The following is a 27,674-nucleotide window of genomic DNA, read 5'->3' on the forward strand; positions in this document are numbered from 1 at the left end:
GTTTGGGGTTTAGAAATGCTTTATAACACATATAAAACGCATACACATTAAACTCTATCCTCATTTTATTGGTTATTTTCATTAAATATTTGGGGAAAAAAAATGTGAGCGGGTGTAAATCTTGCATGCAGTCACTAGCCATTCTTGCCCTGCAGTGTCATTATGTGTGTGAGAGGAGGAATGTGTATTTTCTGTATTGGTGAGTGTGGATGCAGGTTTATTCAGTTGATACATACAGTGGGTATTTTGTGCAGCCCTGATCATTCTTGTGTGACATCATTCCATAATACCAAACTAAACACACACAGAACCCCACAAAAAATCCAAAATGAAATATTTATTACCGCATTTTGTAACACTTTTTTTTCTTTAAACATAAACTCACAGTCCTCATACAAGTATTTAATGTAAATTTGACAAAGCTTAAAGGTAACAGCATTTTTCTCTAATGAGGAACACGTGCTGAGAAAGAAATTATCCATGGACATACAATACCAATCCCACAGCAGGTTTTACTAGGAGAACATTCTTTTTTTCATTTGAGGTAACACATAGAATATCTAACATGAAACATTAATAGAACAAACTCTGAACAAATTTTGTTACAGTATTGTCTTCCTTACGTGCTCAGCCTCACACGCTCACTCATTTTCTGACACGCTCCCACGCACGTCCACAGGCACTCATTCTCACTCATTCACTCTCCAATCTTTGAGTTTACAATTAGGTTCAGTCTGTCATTTGGTGCAAAGACCAGATTGCAGGAAGGCCCCCCCCCCCCCTTGTCCATTTAAGGGGATGTCCAAATTTTGGGGGCACACCATAGGTGCCCCGGCTTGTCCTTCTTGTGTCTGCACAGCTGTCCCAATCAAAATTGTCCTGTAGTGCTGAGGGACAGACAGACAGACAACAGATGTCATCCAGGCCTTGGTATAGCTCCGCGCTGGTCACAGGTAAAAATATTCTGTAGCTTTCCACGGGAGGGAGGGGGTTTCTGGCTAAACCAAGTCATTCATTTGGAAACAACACACATAGTGTGGAAAAAACAAGGATATCTTTTCTTGTCTCTTCTAAAACTATTTAAATCAACAGAAATGTACAAGTTAACTTAGTTCCTATGTTTTATCCTACAGTAGTTATATCTCTGAGTCTTTCTGCTTTCCAGAGGGGACTTGTTTTTTTAATGGGCATTAAAGTGAACCCATGACTTCACATTTGTGTACTTGATTCGTTGGTCCTTTGTTATTGATGAAAAAAATGACAAAAGTTAAAAAAAAGTCACAGCTGTCTGGAATTTTAAAACCGATCAAAGTTTAAAAATCTTGAAAGATTATCTTTGTTATCCCTTGAGGTTCCATAGAAATGATGGGTTTTGGGCAGGATGAGACTCCATGAGCTGGGCTTTAGAAGAATGGGGTGATGGTGACGCGGATGTCCCTGGAAAGGTTAATCCTCCATGTGATGTATGGACACGGCTCATGCTGATGGGACCATTTATGGGTCCATGTCTTGAGGAAGGGCAAAATGTCAACTGTGGAGAAGTGTGAGCTGGTTGTACCAAACTGATACTCATAGGACCACCCTGAGAAAGACAGTCCCCTGGCATGTCCTGCAGACCTGAAAAACAAAAACGTAGTCAGGGCCTGTGTCACACATACACGTACAAAGCAATTATGGGGTTTGTTCACATTCACTGGTGTGTTTAAGCCCTGCCACCTAGAATCACACTAAAAACCATTGGTTTATTATAAAGAGACACAGACAGACATTTTTCCTGGAGTCACTGCTGATAACTTTTAAAATGATATGATTGATTGTGTCATTATTTTCTATGTAAATCAATATATTTTATGCTTAATGTATAATTATTATATCACGGAAAGATCCATTAGATGGAAAAGCACAGTTTCTGAGCATTTGCTTTAATAGATCCCATACCCATATTATTTTAACAAATATCTATCCTCTGTACAGAAAAATATGTACACAGCCAGACTCAAGTTTCTGTAAAAACGGGTCATTTCTTACGTTAAGTATGACAATGTAATATGTTAGTATTCAGCTATAAACGAGATTCTGTTAAAATGGTAATAGTCTATGTGTCGTAAATGAGATGTGGGTGAACAACAAGTAAATGCTTGTAAAACTATGATCTGCCATTTCTGAGGTATCTTTGTGCCAATTTGGCTAGGAATGTATAACTACATTCACCACAAATGTGACTAGAAATATGACTTTAACTTGCTTGCATCAAGACTGAAAATCTCCCTCTTTGTATAATTGTCCCAAAACACATGGGCTTTGTAATCCTTGTAAATGTGATTTTATTGTACTAAGAATTTATTTGTGCTTAGATAAATCTCTCTAGATAAATCTACAATTCAATGCAAGTTAACCAACTGAATTTTTAATATTAGAATAAGCATATTACAAACTGATGTGTACCGAAGCCCATAGAACTTTACAAATAGTCTGGATATTTAATTTGGGTATAAATACTACTTTTCATATGACATTGTGCAAAGTGCAGTAACTTCTAAAACCAGTTTTATGTTGTCATTTAATAATTTAGAGGAATCAGAACAATGAACCATTATACATGTGGTTTAAACTGCCCACAGACATCAGACACACAAGCACAATGTGACAAGACATGTTTTACATTATAAGGTCTTTTCATAGACATATAGATTTGAGTTGGTCACATGTTTATGGCAGGGGGAGGTAGCACTGATTAGGCACTTCTGAAACCAACTTATCCTGGGAAAAACAGTAGTAATTTGTTGGGAAAGAACCTGGCAAGGAATGTATGGGATGGCTGGATCATGTTGACATGTCTGTCTATTCTTTAATGGCTTGAATTATTTGTATCACGTTATTCCCTGATGCCCTGCATGTTTGATTTTGCCCTGAATAAATGCCTTTATTATTTAATTACACTTGTATATCTAAAACCATAATGAGGTATAAATTAATAAGGGCACACTGTTGCTTTTCAAATAAGGCCAACATTGAATTTGCAAGAGCTGAGTTTCTGTGTGGACACTAAGGGTACGTACACACGTGCAATAATTGTCATTGCAAAACGAACGATTGACAACCGATCAATGAATATGCATGAATATTTTGAATGATCGTATAGTGCACGATTCTGTACATGCTGTAACGATACAATCGTTCAAACATAATTCACCAATAATGTACACACACTAGATACCAGTGGTGCAGGTAGTGACGTGTATTAGAGAAAGTGTATCACAGAACTATCCACGATCACTGAGCGACTGTAAACACAATAGATTGCGAACAATCGTCGCCCAATCAGACCTGCCGAAACGGTCGTTAGTTTCCAGTGACTTTCCTCTTTCGCCAGCGTCGTTGGCCAGTCGTTGTGCACTTTTTTTGTTAAAGATTATCGGCTGATCGGTGGTCAATCATTCGTTTCCAAAGACAATTATTGCACGTGTGTACGTAGCTTTATGTATTAGACCTTTGAGAAGATTCATTTTGTAAATCTTGCACTTACACTAAGGGACTTTGCTACAACTAAGGACCTCAGGAGACATAATTGAATGGATAAGAATGTTTGGTAATTTTTTACAGCCTCTTTGTGTAAATTTTCTGATTCTTTTAGTTAAATAGGATAATTTAATCACAATCTCTACAAAATTGACCATGTATGCAACCAAGGTTATTTCTACAACTGATAGATATCGACCCAGACAGCAAGCAAGGCAACATGAAATGACTGAATTTAGCATGTATGACTTCACTATACAAGCACCTCCATTTTCCCTGGTGCCATCTGGCCTTATCTTAGTAACAGATATTTTAACTCGTATACATTTATTTTATGTATGGACACATAAGTATGGCCGTATAACATTAAACAACTATAACATTTCATAGCCAGGTCGGTCAAAAACAATCCTGCAATAGTGAACTGCCAACAGGCTGTTGTGGAAATATTTAGCCTGAGCTTAGGCACCAGGACGTGTGCCTGCTTGCCTGCTAGTCACAAAGTAACAAAAACTCAATCTAGATAAGAAATTGTCATATAAAGCATTTCTATCAAGGTAAGATAGCTGTTGATTTCATGCTATCATACTAATAGGCATTTACCTAATTACCTAAAAGTGTTGGGCATAGTCATCTCCACTATGCCCCAATGTGGAGGGAGGGGCAACATTATTTTTTTTCCAGACTGTGATGTTGTAATATGTGGTATATATTTGTTAATTTTATTATCACAATTCCTGGTGCCATCTAAACACAATATCCCAGGCTGCATCGCTAGCCCTGTGTTTGTTCTAGCCCGGCAGTCTAGTCAATGGATGATGATAATTAAGTACCAAATATACCATATTGTGTGGCTGCATAATCAAATCAAGAGAGGATAATATTCCTCTGTATTAAGCTATTAATGTAATTGGTCATGAAGCATAAAATATGTTATGTAATTAAATAGGCTAGAAATTATATGGCCTATATTAAGAATTATCCAAGCTGAGAAAATGTTTTCTCTATGGCCGTTATAGGGTACATTGCTCTCTGTTTCCTGACTGCATTTGTAAAAAGAAGGAAGAAAAAGGGAAATTGGTTTCATCGCTGGATGTCACGGCAGCCCCCTGAGATCGCCTATGAAATGTTGGCCTCTATTTACATATACAGAATGATTTAATCAAGGTACGTCTTCCTATATTCGGCCTCATTAAACAAAGAAGTTTCAATGTTATATGCAATTCTGTCTGCTCTGCTGCTTTCAGCCAAGGGGATGAAACTGGCAGCGTTACACATCTTTTTTTTATACGTCAAAAACACTTGAAGCTTTAAAGTCTAATGGATTTCTTAATCCAAGTGCAGTCATTCAGCCCTCAGTGAAAAATCCATTGCTTCATATACAGTTACTTCTAAATGTTTCTCCCTTTAAATATATTGACTGTCTTTCTATTTCGTGTATCAGACTGGATACAGGAGAAAAGAATATTAAAATAAATAATTACAAATAACCAGGCAGAATGTCCCCAACGAAGAATCACTGGTGCCACTTCTGTCATACACAGTCCCTCTGTAATGGAGAGACTCTTAATCTGTGCATACGGGATAATTTGGGCATCCATCCAAGACTGACAGATTCATGTCACTCAAAGGACAATTTCACTGGCCCCAACATCTCCCAGTTTTAATCTGAAACAAGTTTCATTTTGCAGAAGGAATTTAATGCCCTGGAAGAGGTGTCACCTTCAGGATGTAGGTTTAGAGAGGACGTTGTGACAAAGGCAGCCTAGCCCCTTCAGGTGCATAGTAACATAGACTGTGATCTTATATAGAAATACACCAAAGGCTGATTAAAGATTTCCATCTTTCATTATTCTGCTGCATATGAATTTCACCTATTCTGGGTTCATGCGCATTAACTCTGGGTCAAGGATGGACCTCAAGCAGGCCCAGAAGCAGTAGTGCTACATTGCACAAAGAGACTCATTTATACCAAAAATGGAAGTGCTGAACACTGCAGTCTATTAGAGATATGTGGAAATTGGAGATTGTGAAAATCTTAGATTCATATGATTGGTATATATTTTGCCTAAATGCGACACATGTTGATCTTCATTTAGTATATGTGCAGTTGTTATGCATATCATACTTACTTCCCCCCTGTTAGTGATAGCTCTGTAGAATGATCTTTACATATAGTGCCACTGCCCATCCATGCCCATGTTCATGCCCATTCCACTCATAGGACCTATAAAACAAAAAATGAATGTAAGCACAACAGTGTACCTGGCACACTATAATGAAGTTTTATTTCCATCACAGTAAGATTGCAATCTGAGTGTATTCTGCTCCACACCATTCTACACACAGTTGCTAAAACATAAATGAATATTGAAAAATGTAATCTTTTTAAATTGCACAAAGGGCAAAAAGTTTTGCTCAGCGCAGTGTGTAGTGAAAAATGGAGCCTGTCATTCTCCACCAGGTACAAACAACACATGTGATGCACAGTTCTTCTTTATCCTCTCTGACAATGTCAGAAAGTTACTGGATGGTAGCCTTAGAGGTTCAATAACTTAGCCTAACCCTTACCCTTATAGAGTTCATCAAAAATGCACAAGTGACCATGTTCTCTAGGCCTATTAAGGATAATATTGACCTGCATCTGGGTATACCTGATCATCTGCAGCTAACAGCAATACCATGGGATCAGAACTATGCCAACATTTATAGTACTGGGTAAACATGATTCCAGGACCTGGCATCTCATTTTATAAATCAGTGTTTTCCAACTCTAGTCATCCTGTCCACTCATTATATCTGTACTAGATTTGCTAATAATAATTATTAGGTTAAATATTTAGTATACTTGTTACTATCTGTGCTTCAACCTGGGCTTCTGAAAAGCATGGGTTGAACACCTCAATGACCATAATGACCAATAACCAGGAATGATTTCCAGGTATCTGAACAGTAGAAGAAGCACACAGTTATTATTCTACATGTGATACTGGAGAGATGTGGAAACATGACTTGTTATTGTTTTCTGGAAACTTGTTTAAAAAACATTGCTGTAAGATCACTTATGCTTGTATGGAATGCTGATGGGGTGACCTACTGAAGATCTTCCCTTATTCTCCATCCTCTGAGAGCATTGTCCCACAACCTGCACAGTGCTGAGTAAAGACAACCCTGTAAAAATCACCTTACGTGATACATGACAAGCAATAAGAAAAAGTTGAGAGGGAGGAAGATTGTTTGGAAAACATAATGGAGCTCCAGAGGCAAGCATAATTTTTTATTCAGCGTCCACCCATATATAAATGATTTCATTAGAGTGGTGACATTTGAATTCAAATACTTATGATTTGTGAACCCAGGGAAATACATTATGGATATTTTTTTGTTTTGAATACAAAGTGCCGCAAACCAATTCAGTAGTTTTGTTTTAGGTCATGGATCAGAAAAGTTTTTGCATTTTAAGCCACTAAGCGGAGACTGGCCCATACTTCATGATAATGGATAGCATGCTCTGATTTAACAAAGATCTGTGTAGTGATATTTTGTATCTTTTGGTTTGTAAACCAGAGAATATTACATAAAATGTCCATTGCTGCTGGTCATAGACCATAAATCACGGGTTTAAAACCTCAGAAACAGGTCAGTATACAAGAACAATATCTTACCTGCAGGTCGGATCCCCATATGTTGCTGACCATCCAACACAAAACTTCCCATTGGCTGTCCTTCCGGACTATATGCTGCTCCTTGGCTCACTGAAGGATCAAGAAGAAAACCTGATTGTGGTCAAACGTGGACACAGAGAAGAAAAAAGAAGAGAAGACATACCGAAATATCAGCAAAGGTTCCAGTTTCAGGACTGAAACACAAACTACAAACCAACAGAAACATGACAAGCAGAAAACAGCCAGTATATACAATACGGGAACTATGTATATCTTCATGTAAACTATATACACACACACACAACAAGGAGGTCAGCTCTATTAATCCATGTCATTGCCCACTATTAAAGATCAGATTAGACTTTTTTTAGTAGAGTTGTTGGAGGTTTTGGTATAATGTGACAAAACTGATAAGCAATATCTGCTCAGTGAAGGTTACATCATGGAATTATCTGTCCTGTCTGCATTTACACAAAGGAGGCCCAATATACACATGTTCACATTAAGGCTTCACTTTTTTGAGTTTTTTGTCAGCCCCTAAAAATTATAATACATCTTGTGATAGTCCACCAAAACTTGATATTTCATCTTCAGAATAATAATTGCTGATGGAACCACTCAACACCTTCATATGCAAGGGTCTCACCACTGACATCCCAAAAAGAACGGACGCGCCAGTGGCAGTTCAACCCATGAGAATCCACTATAATCCATAGCATCAGTATTGAGTGAGCGGACTCTTTAAACAAGTTTATCAGAGACCCTGGTAGCTAAAAGTTAAAATCTAAATATCTAACAGCAGCTCTTACAAATGATGTGTGTGGTTCTGTGTTCATTAGAACATGCACTGCAATTCCAGTCATTTGTTTGATGCAATTCATAATGGGAAAAACTCTTCCAAAAGATGTCTGCCCCCCACTCCTCACCCTCACAATTGCCCCACATACATTCTCACATCTCACACCTAAGAAAAAGCCTGTGTTAAAATGCAATCCCAGAAAGTTGTGTGTGAATAGGCTCTGAATGAATACACACAATAGGCTGCATATGGGAAAGACTTCCTTATACTGCCAAGAACTGTTAGATGGCACCAAGCAGAAGAAATTAGTCATTTAACCCTTTAATGTTGAAAGCACCTGCTCTAGCCACACAAGAGTTAAAGTCTATCCCAGTGGCCTGGTACTTTGCACCAATTAGTGGTTTGTAAGAAGGAGGGGATGCAATTGTACTGAGAGCATGCTGGAAATCTCCAATTAGCACCAATTAGCTGCTCCCTATGGTGGGATGCTGGGACTTAAAGGGGGTGAGATTGCCCCCTCTTCTTGTCCTTACTGTCTCCCAGAATGTCTTGCTGTGGCATTTTATTTAATGCACATTGAACCCCTTCTGTTTCACAAACCTTTTGGCAGCTTAGAAGTTCCTTAAATTTAACCAGTTCATTGTCAGAGCCAGGGAGATAGCAACTGGTTTGCTTACCTGCTCGATTAGACTGGTCAATCATAGGCTGAACTATCCGTCTTCTGGCATTAATAAACCTAAAACACACAAGGGGAAATGCATGTCATTATATGCAAGGTATAAAACACATCTCACAAATAGTTTTAAAAGAAATCTGATTAAAGAATTTGACTTTAAAAAAGGTGCCTATGATTGCTTTGCTGGTACAGAGAATGTTATAACTCTACGAAGGGGAACTTACATCATATGCAATTTAAAATAATGAAAAAAGAACCTCATTTCAATGTGATTTATTTCTATCACTATGTATTATTGCCCCTTTTTATGTGTTAGCATACAAATATGGAGACATATGGAAACTGATGATGTCACAGACACAAAAAAACCAATGTTAGAGCACTTGTTAAGTGTTAATGGTACATTGTAACTACATACAAGTGATCTTTCTAGGCAAGCAATGTTGATAAAAAATGAGTGAAATACTAATAGTTACTCATACCAACATAGAATGACTACTTGAATGTTCTACCCTAAAACTAGAATTTGCTTTACAGGTATGAAAACAAGGAACATCTTGCTGTACTGCCTTGAGTATGAGTCCTTTAGAAAATATTTTTCAGTCTTTGAATTAGCTAGCATTTGATTGTTTTTATTCATTCACTGCTGCAGCCCAATAGCAATCTCTTGTTTTGTTTTTAACTTTTGTTTCTAAGTATAAGTTTAACAAAGTATGAACACTTAGTTCCCAGAAAAGATGTTTCTGATTTTGAAGCAGGCCAGAAGCCCATCCCTTTCTGATCTTGCAGCATAAGCCCACTCCCCACCCAGTCCACCCTAAATGAGGTCCAGGCTTTTTGTTTTCACATGGCTTTAGCGGGGTCAGAAGAGACATCCATTAAACTGTCTCATGTTTTATTGCCAGCCTTACAGAGGCTATAAGACCTCCTCCCCTTCTGCCCAATACCCACCACCTCCTGCTGACCCAAACTTTTTAAGCCAGGGGTCATACAGAGGTTAGTGCCAGCTTGGGTTGACTTCTAGTGTTAACTGGTAGCCCTGAGAAACACAGTGTTTTAAAACCTTGCTACCTTTCCACATAACAAACATTATAATGTTGAAAAAAAACAAAGATTTGTTATGGTGTTTTCTTTTTTACTTAAACCTGAATAAACATGATACATGGGCACTAACTCTACTCACAGTACCTTATTTACACATCGCATCTAGGACACGGTTTAAAACCTTGGGAATAAATGTTTTACAAAATCATATTCAGTCAGCTTGCAATGGTAACCAGTGTTTGTCTCCCATCATTCCGGGCAGCTAAATATTCAGGTAATGTAAAAACAAAACATAAAAGAGAAACTGCTCAGATGTTTTTGACATTTGCAGACAGGAGGGGTAAACTATTTGTTGGCTTCATGAACATTGTTGTTTTTTGCATTTTCTTACAAGTGGTCACTAACCGTTTGGCATGCAGATAGATCATGTAGTGGATACATATAGGCAGTTGTTTTGCAAATTATCATAGTATTTATGGTAAAAGAATAACATAGAACTTCAAAGTTGGACTAATCTCTGTATCTACTTTCACATTGCTGTTGGTTGAAAGTATCAAAGACTAACTATTCCTATCAGATTTTCTAAATCTGGAATCTCCAAGGTTCCCTTTATAGTTCATAATTTTCAGTTCTCTCCAGGGACTTGACAAAAATTGTGTGCCCTTATAGTGTTTTTTTTTTCACTGCAATTTTCCCATGTGTTTTACTACACAGGAAAATGAATTAAAACCAAATACATTTTTTTGGTGGTGTGCACACTGGACTGTTGGTCTGAAGAACATAGTGTGGTTCCATTAGCTTTTTTTGAACTGTGTCTGTAAGGTACACCTTTCATCTCGGTGAACCAGTTTTAATTCACTGGTATGTACTGCAGATAGGTAAACAAAACACTCCACATGCTTCTAATGCTCTTACTGGTAATTTAGACAATAACAGACATTGGGAAATGTGCACTGATAGTGGTCAGTGAGTAGCAGATTGTCACCACTGACCTATGTTACTGAACCCCTTAACGTGCTGTTTAGTACTTTTTTTTCTGACTGAATGATTGGGTAGTCATGAGAATAAGATGGACTTTTTTCTATACACCTAACATGAGTTGAAGTAATGTACCACTGAAGCTGCTGGTAATTCAGTCAGTGACTAACGCTGAATTAGGGGGTCTAACGCTGTACTACCGAACAAAGGGGTCTATTAGGAATGTGTGGGGGAAGACAATGACAGATTTATCAGCTGTTAGACAGTGAAGGGTTAAAGGCGCCAAGAGCAGTGCTTAAACCTGGACCCAGGGGGCTGGCATGCACCATTTCTGTTTACCAAGACTGGTGTGAGGAGAACTGGGTGTGTATCCTTTATATTGACATGTGTTTAGTATTAAGTACATAGGGGACTTTCCCTCCACCTCCTTCCTAAAAGTAGGTAGTAACGGTCCCCTATTTGACAAGGACATGCAGAGCCATAAGTCACAGGGCCGTTAAGGCTGGATTTAATTTAGATGGTAATCCCAGAATGAGTGCCTGCAATTTTTCATGTTACCTTAACTGGTAATTGTTGCCATTAATCCTCTGTGTTTTGAGTTAAACAAATAAAAGGTACTAGTATAAAGCAGACCTGCTTAGACCCCGCTCTACACCTCATATGGATTAAAAACATGGCCGCTCTTCAAGGGTGCACACTTAGGGGATCGGGGTCTCCTTCCACAAATAAGAATTAATCATGTTCCTAACAATTGTTTTGCTGTTTATTACCGTTGGGTCAGTAAACCCATTTCTGAGAAGCCAGAGATCTATTTAAAAGAGAAAGAATGATGTGAAATAACACATAGTACCCAATCTGATATCCATGTTGTTTTGTGAGATCAACCAAAGATAAACTAGTTCTAGTCACTTACTACACTTATGTACAGGGGATTGTATAATTAGCCTAGCTCCATAAACTCTGCTTTTACATCTATATATGTCATAGGTTTTTCTAAAACGATTGACAACTGTACTGACAACACAGAAACCATAAACTGAAATTAATATTCCAGCACTATCTAACATGTAGATATGTAGCAAGCTTCCATTTATCCAACAAAGACCCTCTGAGGCCTGCAAACCATTAGGGATCCCCACCCCCAGCACACCTCCAGCTAGGCACTCAGGCCTGTCTTCAAACAAGCCATTAAATTGAGGGTTGAAGGTTCAAACAAGGGTCATTTCTTTGGATACTACACAGAAATGTTTAGTAAACTGGGAGCTCTCCACTGATTGCCCTCCGCCATATGTGCACTAAGAAGGGGCCAATGCAGAGAAAAAGATATAGCTCCACAATTACCATGGTGTGCAATTCGGGGTCTTCTTTGTGGAAATTAAACCTACTGTACAACAAGGAACAATTCTCTGTTATGAAATGATTTTGAGACTTGGCTTTTGAATGTAGTATTTTCATATAGCAGGGAGCCTTATGGGAATATAATGAATAGAGAATGTCATGATGGCTTTTTAAGCAACTTTACAAAAACAATAATGACTCACTTGCTTCTGGTCATTACTGCTAAGCAATTTTAGGCTCTGATGTATGCGTGTATGGACCCCAAAAGTATTAGTTTGCTCCTGTGTGTATTTATATGTACAGTTCAGGATGTCAGGATTAATATACTAAAAGTAAGGACTAGCCAAATTTTTGAGTATATAATTATCATAAGGAAAAAGTAATGCTTTTTTTGTTATTGATAGTGGTATGAACAACATGAGGAGACAGCTGACAAACTGGGTCAGCAATAAATACACCTGCATAAATTCATCTTTACTTGATGTAACTGCTACAGGGTGCCACTGCCCAGGTGGCATCAGAAAAGGCGGATGTACCAGGGCCTACGCTTGCTGGGGGTTTTGCATAAGAAAGATGTATGCCTGCTAACAAGGCAGCAGCAGGTCCAAGTTTCATCACCCTCCATGCTTTTCATATCAACATGATTTGCATACAACTGGCCTTTTTCATTTGCAGCTTTGCTGGGCAGGCTAAAAACTCTTCAGTAAATGTTATGTTATTGGCACAGATAAATTGTATGTATAGTGTAACTGTCATTGCACAACTGGTATGATAATACATATTCGTCATACAAACATAAAAATAAAACAGTTTAGCTGTAGTTCTGAGCATATCGTAAACCACCTGCTCTAAAATATAAAGTTACTGATCACAGACGAGTCCCAAATGAACATAAATCTTTTATAAAAGTCATGAGTTCCAAAGAGACATGGAATATATTCTTTATTGTACAAAAACAGTTGTTGTCTTTACACAAGTTTTTACTTTTAAGTATGTACATGCTTTTCTTTTCAGTGCTATTGCTGTTCAGAATGACTGATGCACTTTGACAGCATAGGTTGCTGTTCTGTAAAATGTGGCATCTTGCTTCCTATGGAATGGCGCATGTTCTATGCTCATTAATATTACCCGATTGTCTACCTGTTTTTTTTTTTTTTTTCATCAGTCAGCATTGAGGACAAAATTATTGTGGGTGGACACCACAGTCAAAAGCAGCAAATGAGCTGAACATCAATACCAATGAACAGTACAGGGTATACAAAGCCTAAAGGGGTATGTGAGCACAGACAATAAATTTATCTTTGCTCCATTTTCCCTGGGTATTATACCATTTAAAGCATTTTTATATCCATTTTGTAAGCGCAAAAAAGTTAGTTTCAATACTGTCGATATAAATACAGTAGGTGTGGTTTAACAAAAAGACAATCGGCAGCGCTGATATAAAACAGTCCATCAAAATGCAAAAAAGGCTGTTAGTCTGGAAGTTAGGGGCTCACTGCATTTTTGACAAATCAACAGGTATTTTTTCTCTACCTGCAGGGCGCATGTATTGCAAAGATGTACTGCATATAGATGGTTTTTGCACGTTTTTGCACTTGAATTTTTGGCTTGTAACCAAAAAAACTTTCACGCCTTGCATCATGTATTTTTATTACATATGTGTCAGTGCTGTGGGGCAAGTGCATTTGTTTGTCTGTGTTTGCACCTTGGTGTACTAAAAATGAATGGCATACACAGAACCCTGTTGTACGTGTATTAAATGTTCATAACAGTGTTTCTCAATTAGGGATCCTCCAGGGTTTGCTAGGGGTTCCTTAAGCAATCAGAAATTTGTGCCTCTCAGATCATGGATCTTTTTGGCTATTCTTTACAAAGGCCAGAAGTGTACGAGGCATTCTTCCTACTGACTACTACACTAATATACTGTGAGCTTTGGATACAGTAAATTTAGCAAATGTTCCCTGAAGACCTTAAAATTATTTCAGGGGTTCCCCTATGTTAAAAATGTGCGCACACAAAGGTTATTTACTTTTACTGACCGTTACAAATTTCTATAGTTGGGCGTTTTTAAAATATTGAGAATTAAATATCTAGTTATTTATCAAACAATCTAAAAATCCTTTAAACTAATTTCTACACAGGTAAAGATATATAGTTTTTAGATATTGTTTTACTGTTATGTGTTGTTTTATTAACTGTACCCTATACTTTTTTTGAACACTGATCATTTTATTTCAATTTGTGTGTATGAGGTATGAATACCTTAGATTTTAACATTACATCACATGGAATAGGACATCTATCCATGCAACTGGTGTAAAATGACAATATTTGTACATTTTTACCCTCTTCCAAATCCATGGCGGTCATAGATAAAATGCAACAGGGAACTTAGTGAGAGCCAAAGTAGAACTTGTTCCTATTTTAACGGACACAGAAAAACAAAATAAAATGCCCACGGAAAAGGAGCAATTACAGAGTTCATGCTTTGAAGAGATGAAGGTGAGTGTGCATGTCCTTAGCCTTTCTAGCTGTGATTAGCTCTGAGGAAGATATTTTCTAGGTCTCTGGGAGAAATCTCAGGGCCAGATGTTACCTGTCCATCAAGTAGCTGAAGTGGACAAGTAGGCTGGAAGGGAGCATGTCAGCTCTTTGATCTGGGATACAGGAACGGCTGATTTATGGAGTGGAACTCTGTTCATCCGTTCTGTTTTACTTTCTGTCCTAAGGCAGAACCACATATTGCAGAGAGAAGGGAAGAGAGAGGTAGGGAAAAAATGCACCCTTCTTTACAACATCAACAAGCTCTGACAACTGAAACAGGGTTTTTCTTGGCCTAAACAAAGCTTGCAGGCATATCCTTTGATGCTCCTGTTTTCCCCCTTGTGCTTGCTCTTTCTCTCTCTCTCTGTACAGCATACTACTTGCTGTTTAATTCAGCTCCAATAAATGGAATGGACTGTGGCCAGTATGCCTGGGGCATCAATACACCTGTGTGTTCAGGATGTCAGTGCACATGGGAGTGTGAGAGCTAAAGCCAGTTCAGTGATAGCTCTACCTGGACAGACTGACTTTATACAGGACCACCACTTCCAGCTGGGATGTCAATGACTCTCTCCAGATTCCTTGCTCTTTGAGTTGTATAGGTTAAACTGAACAACCTTTACAGGAAAGTTCTGGCTCCGATAACAGCAATCCTACATATAAATACTTTATACCTGGATTAAAACCTTAGATGGAAAACGTGTATGGGCATTCTTGTTTTTCCTGTTTCCTTAAAATTATATTAGTCCTCTCAGACAACTTGACTTGGTGCCATATTAAATTCATACATATCCAACAGTAAGGGACATGGTGTGTATAGAGATAGTCTATATATTGCACAGAAGAAAGGTAGTAAATAGTTTAATTCCTATTTCTCTTTGGTGTTTACTGTTTACTTGGTGTTTTTGCTGTTTACAGTTTTTTTCCACAGTGTACTATGCAATATTGTAGAATATATTCAATTAATATTTGTGGTTAATTAAAAATGATCATTCACACTGATGAATATGTTACATGCTGATTTTTAGCATTTAAGGTACTATTCATTGATCTCAGGTGATGTATAAAGGCTAATATTACGCTCTAGGGAATATATATCAAGCACCACAACATTCCTACTAAGTTATGGCAAATGATTGGTTGAACCAATTTTTCTCCCAAATCGAAACAATATAAATCAAATAATTGGGTGGATGGACAATTAAAGATGCAAACTTACAAAGCTGATACAAACCAATAGTGAATGCCTGAACCCCCAACCTACAATGACCTAATAGTAGATCTGGCCTGCTCTAGTACATCTATCAATACAACAGAGGCAGTTTAAGAAAAGTAGACCCTCTTGCCATTAACCTCTATTACATTCACAATTGCTGTGCCAATCTTGAAGAGCGCAAATAGTAATTTTCCTTGAGAGCAATGTGTAATGCTGTAATTCAGATAAGATTGCTCTCCTTGCTCCACCTCCAATAGCTTCTTCAGGTGCTTCACACCCATCGTTTATTCACCCTTCATATATTTAACAGCTAAAAAATTACTGAGGGAGATGTGCTATATACAAACAAATGTCAATCCCAACAAACTGGGCATTTTTTGTGTTACACCAGGATCCAAGTGTGGTATGTAAAAAATAGCAAATCATCACTAGCAATCACTGCAGTGAATAAAGAAAATTGTATTATGATGATTCTGGCCAGTCTGCATGTCCTTGATGGATGAAGAACCCACCTAAACTGTGTTAAATGCTACAGACTTTCCAGGTATTTAAATATGGAACTCTGTATATAGGAGTGTCTATACACTTGCTGATTGGTTGATATATCCACATAAATTCTTCAAAGGGTCGTTTTATACATATGTGCTACAACTTGGAACTAAATGTGATTTTTTGGGGATTTTATTTCATCACACAGTCTATTACAACAAAGTGAAAAAAAAAACTAATTTACCATTTACTATGAAACCCCTAAATAAACCCTGTAGCAACCAGTCACAACTAGAAAACAGGTTGTTGAAATGAATCCACTTGAGTGCAATTAAAGCGAACCAGTATTTTTAAAACCATGGATGCTGACACTTGTTGTAATAGGTACTCCATGGCTGGTATCACCATTCTGGATTTGCCAACTAGAAATTCTAGCTTGCAACGGATCTAGACAAGCATGCAGATAGTGAAGTCTTACAAGTCCAGACGGTTGCTCTGTGATTTTTTTAGGTAGCTAAGCCTGAATGAAGTCAGTATTGGAAGCTCCCATATCTTAACTCTCACAGGGGGCCCTTTACCTTCCTTACACCTCAACTTTGTAAGCACAACACTGACAAAAAAATTGCTAATATTCTGCAATAAGTCAAAAATTTAATAGCCAAATATAACACTGAGTTATTATTTTTTTATGTTTTACCCAGTGTGTAAGCAGAATGGTTTTGTAGCTGAAGCCATTACTTAATCCTCAGTATAAAAGGAGGATATTGGCATGACCTGTAAGTGAAATTGTTTACAAAGGGTTAGGGGGCAGTGCAGTGGTCAGCACTTCCTGAGCTTTCATATCATCAGCTAGAAGGGCAGATACAGAAAGGCTATAAAAGGATAGTGGAAGTGTTCAAGTGTATTGATTAGTCTGGCTCAGTACCAGCTCCACAATGGTGCCAGGCCCCAAGGGCTGTAGTTTCTATTCAGGGTCCTAACCTCCAATTAAAGAAAATGTGTTAGCTGCAAGGAGATCAGCCCTATGAAAGGTCCATAAACAGTGTGGGCAGCTTCCAAAAGCCTCAAAAAACTGACTGGCACATAAAATTTGCCACAACAATAGCCTGACATCAACTGCAAGATAAAGCAAATCCTGATCTTAGCACTGTTTCTAATTGTATCAGTCTGCAATTTTATGTGGAGCCTCCGGCCAGTGGATGTGGAGTTCCAAGACCCAGTGTATCAGGGGCTTTGTTTTTAGCTAGTATGTGTAGGCTTCTAAATACCAAACGAGCTGAACCGACATCCGGAGGACTCTCTGCTCTAAACTATCAGAAGGCCAACAGCACCAACACTTTAAGCCCAAATCCAGCCAACATTTTCTATTTAGTTTTAGATAGCGCTAGGAAATATATGTTAAGTTTTTATTGTCATCTTTCTCGGAACAAGAACTGATCAAAAATCTCTCTGGTAGATACACACAGACAGAAACAAATTTTAGTGGTAGAAAACTGCTAAAAGGAGCTATAGAGTGCACAAAAATGCAACGTATCACAATAAAAACAATCCAGTCCCAATGTGAATGTCTATGGGGAGAAGAATGCAACTAACCCACCAATGCCACATACATTTTCAGTAAAAGAAAGCTAAAAACACATGCACCTTCACCCAAAAATGCACAAATGCTCACCATGTAATATAACAATATGTGTATGAAAGATACTCTGGCACAGAGATGGATTAAAAATCCCTCTATTATACTGTAAAACATTTATTGTAGTTAAAACCTATTAATTCACACAATAAAAGTGTTCTATGGTATTATTGAGCTATAGGAGCATATTGCTAGATTTCCACAGGTATGTTTATCAGTTGCCAGGCGGGATTATCTGGCGTGGGCGGGACAAATAGGGAATTTATGGAGATGATGCTGGGCTTATCCTCAGGAAGTAATTTACTGATGAAATACATGGAATATGTTTTACCTTGTGACACCATCACATGGTAAGTGCTGATTCGAGCAGTAAATTAGCTGGGTTTTGTTCATGGAACAGCAGGAATCATTAGTAGCCTGTGATCTATGGATTAAGGTGGCACAAAGCAATAGCCAACAGTGCAATGTTTGCAAAATGTAATTGTTTTATCAGCTATAACTATAATTAGTGTTTGGGAGACAACCATGCCCCCTTGATACACAATGTGAGGACATATTTACCCAATGGAATCACACTGGAATGAAAAACTTGCCATAAAATTGTCTTGAATTAGGCAGTAATGAATTGCTAAGGCGGGGCTCTGCATATATATGGGGGTGTTTTACATGAAGAAAGGGAATCCTTACTTCTAGCATGCCCCTGACTTGGAAAGTTCACTGATTTGCAAAGAGCATAGCTCAGCAATGAAATATAAAATAACCATAACATTTCAATGGCTTAAAGGTCAAAGATAATATTAACCCTCACCCACACTAAATTAATGTCAGTGGCAATGAAAGGGTTAGATTTTTTGCTCATAACTAGGCTGAGTAATCCTGTGCTGTACTTTAATTTGGTTTTAATTTTATGAGCCTCGTTTTAACTGCTTGCCTTACAGACCTTTATTCCTTACAGGAACAGTTACCTCATAAACACAAGATCTGCCGCTTCCTATACACTTTGCCTTCCACCTCAAACTGCATTTTCCCTTCTCTCCCTCTCTCTCTCCCATTTTTATTACTATGGCCTTTTCCATTTTTTCTGCTCCAAGCCTGGGACACAAATCTCGCTGCTATTGCAGTGTGTGACATCTCCGCTCGTTTGCCGCTGCTCATTAACAAACAATACTGCTGTGAAATTGGTTTAATGACAAAGTAATAAAATTGCTATTCTGCTCACAGAGAGCCCGAGGCATTCTGAGGCAGGCCCTGGGTGCCAAAATGCATTAAGCTGCTTATTCGTAAAACAGGGAATCATCTGGCTCTAACCTCCCCTCCCTGTATACATTCTTCCTTTCATCGCCTGATAAAAAAAGATGTATTTTCAGATGTGTTTCTCTAAGTCTGCTTATGATATTGTTACAGACTAGGCATTACCCTTATTGAGAATGCATTGCCAGCAGCACAGGGCAGCCTACAATATTGGTAAATGCACATTTATAAGGACCCGCTCACCAGTGGCTAGCTCCCTCTCTCCTAATTCCGATCTTTACATATGGTGTGAGCCCATTCTGAGGATCCAACTGCAGGGGTGGCCAAAATAACCGAAAAACTGTATAAAAAAGGGTTAACTTTCAAGTAGCTAAATCATGATTACAAACACAGATGTATAGGTGTGTCTTATTAGAATGATTGCAGTATGATAGAATGATAGCCAATTAGCAGTATGTGTGTGTCAAAGTGTTCCTATGAAATACTATCATCTGTAGCACCACTAACGCTCAGCAGGTGACTTTTTCTACTAAAGTTAGCCAAATGTTTAATAGACCCCACAGAAGCATAACAACTATTAGGTAGTTCTACACAAAACCTCCTGCAAAGTCACACACACAGAGTAATCAAGTACCTACAGTGACCCATTGCCCACTAGGAAAGGAATGGCCCACTACAAGGAATGGGAATTTAAACCCTCCTGTCTGGCTCTGCCCCCATAATAGGCTTAGGTCTTTCAGATCAACTCACTTCCTGCAAGTGCAGAACATCATAGGTTCATCCCAAAGCACTACACTCACATACAATGATGCAGAAAAAAGCACTGATATTATCACATCAGGACCCTGTGTCATCACATACTTGCTTTCGGAGGCATCAATAAAATATATTTTAAAAAATAAATCTGTGGGGGACTCCAGGGGCAAGAGGAAAAGGACTGATGGTCTGGAGTACTGAATCTCTGTGCCTCTTAGAGTAAGTAGCACAATTACATATTTGAGTGTGTTTGTTCCTTGTTAAAGCCAACTGCAGATTTCTGAGGCAGAATATTCACAGCACTCCTTAGATGGCAGTTAAGCTGAGATTTAACATGAACCAGTCATGACTGGGCTTATGTATAAATCCAAACATTCTCAGTCTTAAATGATCTTAACTGTGCACATTTTCCTAGTTTACATGAACTGTTTGGAAGTGGTCAAATGTCCCAAAATCCTCCCTGCATGAAAACTACATTCAAGGTAATGTGCCGGTATACAGAAGGTATTTTAGGGCATCGCATTTGAGAAAACCCAAAAGTAAACACAGCATGCACCTTTAGGTCACAAGTTCACAATTGTGTGCACACACAGCCAAACTACTCCAATAAGCCTGTTTAGGTTACTATAAAACAGCTTATAGAAACACCTTGATAAATGCATAGAAGTTGTATATGCTTTTTCAGGCATTACAAAAAAATTTCATATAAGCTAGGCCTTACATTAGCTGGAGTATTTGTGGGTTAGTTATTACATATACAGTAAGTAAAATACAGGGGTCAGGAATGTGCAATACAGAAACCAGAATTGCATAATGCATATAACAAATTAATTAGTAACAAAATTATATTTGTGAAACAATGCCGTATTAGCATTTATTATCCTTTAGTGTACAGGACAGTTCGAACAGGTCAATTTGGAACAAGGTACTAGTACTTCTAGTCCTGTCCTGTAGTAAACTTTTTAGTACAAAAAAACCTTGCATGGAGGGCAGAAAAAGCAAGTGATTATGAATGCAAGTACTAATAAAGGTTTCTAAAATTGATTAATACTGATTTCAGTAAACAATACTATATATAAATATTTAACATGTTAGTAATTATGTATAAGAAGAAAGGCATTTAATGAAGTAGATATGCAGGAAGCCTAAATATAACACAGCAGAGGTTAAAGAGAACCAGTCACATTTATACTATCTTGTAGAGTACAAGGTGCCTATAGTGCTGTGTGAATTGGTTCAAACTAATCTGTCTTTAGGATCCCCCTTGCTCAGGTAGGGGAAGCCAATCATATTCTCGGCTTCACAGAGCATTGTGGTAGAAAGCATGAAATAGTAGGAAGCAGCTAGTTAGACCCAGTGAGCATTTATTTGCGAACATGAAATTTTAAGCTTTTGGTGTCATTCTTAAAAAAAAAAAAAAAAAAAACTCTTGCCTAGAAGTAGACAAATGTTTTAAACAGCTTAAAAAACTAAGCAAGTCTAAACAAAAATCTTTACAATTAAATCTCTAAAAATAAGCACTTATTTTGTTTAATTTCCCACAGCTTGGAATGTTGCAAATAGATCGATTGATATCCAGGAATGAAATTTAGGAATGAAATTTTCCCATACACAGTACAATGTACAGTACAATACTGATGGTAAGCACCAAAGACAAACTTCAATGTCCTTTGAAAAATATAACTATGATGACCACATACAGTCACAAAGGTGCTATATGTCTTTATGTTACTGGACCAAGCTGTTATCCAAGAGAATATCTTCCTGCACTTACCCCAATTACTGACAAATTATAAAACAATCTAATCTTCTGAACATTCATGCTATGTATAGGCAGCCTTAAGTGCTGTGACATCATTATACACACATTGTAAAGATAAATGCTGTTTGGTAACATGTTGCAATGATCAACATACACAGCCTATCCTTACCTTTTCCTAGTTATGCTGACTAAACAGTTCAAAACTGTTTAGCTGCTATGAGCTGCCATATATTAAGCCTCTCTACACCAAAAGGTCCTATTAATAAAATGTCTGTAGTATATTCAGGGCCACCTTGTCTTAGTAGGGCTTTCTGTGCCACAGCAGAGGCCTAGTTTTTACAGCTGTAATCCCTACATCTTTTACAGCAAAAGCTATGCTTTTAATGAGGTATAACATATTCACTAAAATATGCATTTCATTTCCAATTTAGAACCAAATAAAAGCTAAAAACATAAAGCAAACAAAATGTTCCTGTGCTTTCCTATAAAACCAACATTCACTGGCAATGACAAAAGGGGTGAGGACTTTATCAGAGTTTGCACTCACCTGTAACCCTTTCACACTCTTTTTCCGGCCTCTAATCGCTCATTATCTCTGCATGATGATTACCTGCCAATCTACTGCACAGTTTTAGTTCCTGCAACTGTCACCTTTAACCAGAATCAAACCTCAGTTTGCTCCTGGCTAATGAGCCTGATAGCTTATCACCACAACTTGGGGAGAGTTTCAAGACTCTTGTTTATCTTTAAAGGTGAAGGAGTAGAAAAGACAAACACACCTTTGCAATGTTTGTATCCACAGTGTGTGTTTGTGTGTGCACACATGTTGTACAGAAGCACATATGAGCAACAATCTTTTTTAAAGTTTTTTTTTAGCTACATAATTTGCCACTCATCATCTGGGCAACATAATTTCCTCTTAAAACCTGCTTGATGAAGACACCAAATTAAAGTGAATACATTTAAAATCTATGTATAAGACAGTATTTTGCAGTAATTGAACAGATACTCAAAGTTTTTACTGTACTCCACCAATGTACAGATAGTCATCTCTTGATAGGAATGAATGGAGGGTACAGAAAGCATGTTGATATTGCCAGGTTTTGTATTATTGTCATCGGCTATAAAGTACCAGAGAGAGAACAGCAAGCTACAATATGGTGTATAAACCAATGGTGCAGTTAAACTTTAAAGTGAACATTTTATCAAAAAATACAAGGCCTGCCATTGCTGACCTTTTTCTAATACTGAGGACTGGCTGTTATCCCAACTCTCTGGTTATTTTTCATTGCCTGATAACAACTAAGTTTGCAGATCAATCTTTACCTCTACTTATGCTGGTTCTGTGATGTAAAGTTGCCAGGTAATTAGCATATTTAGAAAAAGGAGTCAGCTTTGGTTACCTAGATAATAATAAAGGGATTAGAAAAGATATGGGGCATGAATTATGTTAAGGGCTGCATAAAAGATACACTTTTATTTACCTGCATTATAAATGGTAGATAGATATGAACAGTCCTGTATATTCATGACACCTGCTTGTATTAAAACCACATATCACCCTCACACAGTCAAGTGTTCTTATCCAGCTCTTTAAGAGAAAGAATTTCTATTTCTCAGATTTTTCAAGAGAAAAAGGGCAAAAAGCAATAAAACATAAACTCCTAATAGAACATTCTCATGTCCAAAGAAAGATGGATCTATGAGCTGGAAATCTCGGCTTTGCTTTCTACAGTGTATCAGTCTCTTCTCTAGGTTAGCAGTTTATTTCTGCATTAATCACGTTGACAGAACCAAGGCAACTCAATTTTCTGCCTCCCTAGCTAGGCGCATCACTTTCTGTACTGCACTCAGCATGGAAACGGCTGCATCTAAGCTGTGGTTACTGCTTTAATTGAAATGCTATCCACACTATAGGGTGCATTAAACTCTGATAACAGCAGTTCCTGTGGCCAACTTAAGTAGCTTGATAAAAAAAAAAAAAGCGGAGGGAGAAAAAAATTGGCCAACTGATAAGTCAGACAAACCAGCTAATTCTCTGAGCGTGTCTCTCATTGTGATCCATAAAAATGGGGGGAAAAAATGAATCAGAGAACCACGAAAATCAATTGACCCGCGGGTGGCTCATCAGGAGCTCAGGCTGATAAAGCTAACGGCTTTGTTGGTGTCTGACTGCCTGCACACCACAGATAGAGCACTTTGTAAATGAACCTGCTTTGATAAATATATTAAGGGAAGCTGTGAATAAAAGGCAAAGGCTTCTCATTTGTAAATACAGAGCCAGCTACATGGAATTAGAATGATAAAATAGAGTCCCATGTAATTAAGTTTGTATTAGTACTGAAATCCGTGCAAATACTCTCTCTGAATTCTGAAAGAGAACTGTCGTTTCAATTAATCTGAACATCACCCCAGAATGTCGGGAACAAAATTAAGCCTGTGATAAAAACCGGGCCTGTATTTTGATAAGTAAATCCAATATCATTTCTCTGCGGCTCTGATCGTTGTCTGAAAATCCTGCAGCTTCTCTCCCCCCCCCCATGTTTCTCTCCTTCAGCCCTACAGTCAGGGCTAATCCACAGAGAAAGGTATCGGGCTATTGCTGGCTGGGAAATATCAAAGCAGGTCGCGTGTTGTCAAGATGGGCCAAGAAATGACAGAACACAAATCACAGCAACCTGCTCAGCATCTTCAGAGCTCACTCCCTTCACTGAAAGCCCTCACAGTGGTGACACAACATCACAGCTCTTGTAAAGTCTACAAATATTACAGGAACTGTAATTACAGACATTGTGTATAAAACCTATTGGAGCACAACTTGCTTGGTATACGTCAGTAATAATAAATAAATAAATGTTAAGGTCAAATTTCAGTTTTATTAAGTTATATACTGTGTGCATCAAAACAAAGGGTGCACATTTTTTTTTTTAAATCAGATACAGCGTAGAAAAGCCAGTGTCCTGCCAGCAGAAAAGGACCCTTGCACCTTGTGACAAGTATGTTTTTCTATGCAGAATTCCAACACACCCCCTGGGTAGTAACAGCCAAATGCCTTTAATAAGTGGGGAGCGTGAGATGTAGCTTTAAATCTTAAAAATGTACACAAGGGAAGAAATAACACAGTTAGAATGAAACTAAACCCGCTTTTGTTAGTGGTACATAATATGTTGTATGATCTAGAAGAAGAGGGTTGGTTCCTACATATTTAAGTTTGTCATATGCTAAGTAGCTGTAGTCAATCTCCTGCCCTTTCCATCTCTGTTGCAGTGGTGTATTTGTAGCATGTTTTTTAATACATAAATTGCTGGTCAAGGCTAAGTGGGAGTATGAAGCGCTTCCAGATGATTATGAACATGGAGGTGCACTGAAATATGGAAGCTAAGAGCCCCTGCTGTAGAAAGCATAAATCAGCTTGTTAAAAAGCAACACCAAGCAGCTTTTAATCAAATGTCAGAGACTGCAGCATTATGCTTTTCCTCTCTCATTAAAAAACACATCCTCTGAAAGCATTATTGGAGCACTGGAAGAATTGCATCTGTTGTCCTCTACTGCACACCTCACCATCCCTGCTCATTTGTGTACAAGGCAGTCAGGGAATCAATGTCTAAAACTGCACACTTCAGCAGCCTTAGTCATTCCTGTGCAAGGAGGCAAAATATCACTACACAGATTGTAAATTTCACTAGTCTCACCAGTCTGTGTGAAGGGGAGGCAGAAGCTTCACACCTCACTAGTCCTACCAACCAGCCTCTCTAATCAATGTAACAAAGCAGAGGATGACAATACAGACTGCAAAGCACACCATACCTGGTGATATTAGGGTTAGAGAGAGATAGATAATATCCACAGCTTCCTGGGTAAACAGATGGGATCACTACAGGGACTGTACACCTCTCTAAGCCCCCCACATTCATGCACATGGCAGATGGGATCACTGCAGAGACTGAACCTCATTGCAGCTTCACAGATCTCTCCAAAGGAGGTACAGGATTACTACATGGAATACAAAGATCAGTATCCTAACTTATCACAAAAATGATCCCAATGGCATTAATAAAACTTCCTGTGAACACTAGACATTAAAGCAAACATATGATTAGTGAAACACGGAGATGGCCATTGTTGGACCCCTCCTTCTAAAAGATCCACCTGTAATGCCAATCTAATGGCTTTAATACAGACCCAGAACAAAATGAAAATCAAGAATGCTGACTTTTTCTCAGTACTGCAGTCTGAGGATCAGCATGACTTCAAGGCAGCTAGCAATTTCAGAAGGTCAGCAATGGCAGTCCCTGTTATTATTTTTTTCAGCACATTTAATTAAGTTTACAAAGCATATCAAACAATGTTATTGGTTAGCTAACTTGGGTGCAAGCTGCCAGGATGCAAAGTTCAGGTTCAGAGGTCTTGATGCTGAATAATCAGTTCTGACTGTTCTAACTGCTCTGATTTTTTTTAACAGTCCATTGGAATTCATTTTGAGTATAGGTCTTTCTTAATTCTAAATCAACAGGTAAGCTTTCATCAGGAAAATAAGCCATTTGAACATGCAGCAGTTCACCTATTAGATCATGTAATATGCTTCTGTGGAGTTTGTCAGTTTTGGGAATATTGTTACAATCTAAACAAAGTTGACAATGGTGCAGCCATTATAAATAATTATCAACACCATTTTTATTTCTACAGCTTCCTGATAAAGTGTTGGATAATAGGTTTTAAGAATCCATGCTGTTTAATCACCAAGTTGCAGAAAAAACAAAAAATTCCACAGCATTTCAGTATTCTTAACACAGTGATCCTGCTTTGAAGGGACACAGTTGCTTAATTATGTATCAACATGTCCCAGAGCTTGTCTTTTTTACAGTAGTGTGTACAGTAGTTACTTTTTGTAAACAAGACAGCATGACCTTGTACATATTTTTCCAGCATTATCTCATATTAAGTGAATTACAAGCACAGATTACTACATCCTACAGTGAAGACTCACTTACCAGTTATTTACTTGCAATATAGTCAGCCCTGTGTCTTGTGCTAACTGTTTCTTCTGTTCTTCTGAGGGGTATGGATGCTGCAATCAAAAAAAAAAAAAACACGTCTTTAGAAGAATACTAACACTGACTTCATTAGGATGTGACTGTATACATGTATACATTGTATTAGTGATTACAGTATATATAAACCTTAACAATACATTTTGTTTGGTCTGTAAAATGTAAAGTTGAAATAATTATTTTATAACTGTTTGTTAAGTCAAAAATACCTATTGATCCTTACAGAGATCCTGTAAACTGTAAACAATTCCTGTGTTCTTTGTCTGAACTGAACGGTTATCAGTTACAGTTGTTTCAAACTATTTCTCAGGCTACAGAACTCTCTATGTTATAAAAAATATGGAGGAGGTTATTGTCCTCTTGTCCTAGGGTAACAGCATTGCTTCTCCATAGATGCAGTACAGTGAGCGAGTCACCCTAGAACAGAATCATCAGTCTCATATCAAAATTTTTGTAGTTTGGATAACATAGGCATTGCAATATTGTTTCTGGACTTTTAGAATCAAAAACAAAATCATTACCATTTATTTGCATATCCAAACTGAAAAACCGGTGTTTTATTCCTCTATTTACGTATCTAGAAAAGCTTTTTACTTGCTTCCTGAATATCTACTACACTTGCCTCAGCCCAACACAAATGTATTTAAAGGTCATGTAATAAAATGATTGTATAGAGAGTTCAAAAGTTTTGTTTCATGAAAAATGATTTTACTTTTGCTTGTTCTGCACATTGCTGCATGCTCATTGCCCTGTGTGGAAAGAAACACAGGCAGCACAAAGACAAGCAATAAATCAGTGTTCAGAAAGTGGGGCAGTCAGTCTCCTTACTGCTCCTATGACATGGTTCTGTGAAAGGGCACTACAGTCCCATCCCTTGTGTTTGAACTGCACTGTTTACACAGGCTGGAATGCTCCATTGCCAATACATTAGCCCAAGTCGAACAATAAAT

General features: G+C 37.9%; 1 protein-coding gene across 4 annotated transcripts in view; it reads right to left on the reverse strand.

Moving 5' to 3' along the window:
* Positions 1-1,476: 1,476 nt before the first annotated feature.
* Positions 1,477-27,674, reverse strand: part of MEIS2 (Meis homeobox 2) — a 108,540-nt gene continuing 82,342 nt past the window's right edge. For 2 of the 4 annotated variants that reach the window (XM_072428793.1, XM_072428791.1), the window contains exons 9-13: positions 26,665-26,741; positions 8,661-8,719; positions 7,185-7,274; positions 5,652-5,746; positions 1,477-1,617 (exon numbers count right to left, since the gene is read on the reverse strand). In XM_072428793.1, the coding sequence (XP_072284894.1) occupies positions 5,688-5,746; positions 7,185-7,274; positions 8,661-8,719; positions 26,665-26,741 (285 nt within the window). In that variant the 3' untranslated portion in view covers positions 1,477-1,617; positions 5,652-5,687. Of the gene's footprint in view, positions 1,618-5,651; positions 5,747-7,184; positions 7,296-8,660; positions 8,720-26,664; positions 26,742-27,674 lie in introns of all 4 variants that reach the window. The other 2 variants (XM_072428792.1, XM_072428789.1) reach the window with 1 other exon arrangement.

This window comes from Pyxicephalus adspersus, chromosome 12 (genome assembly GCF_032062135.1).
Source record: "Pyxicephalus adspersus chromosome 12, UCB_Pads_2.0, whole genome shotgun sequence".
Taxonomy (NCBI): Eukaryota; Metazoa; Chordata; class Amphibia; order Anura; family Pyxicephalidae; genus Pyxicephalus; species Pyxicephalus adspersus.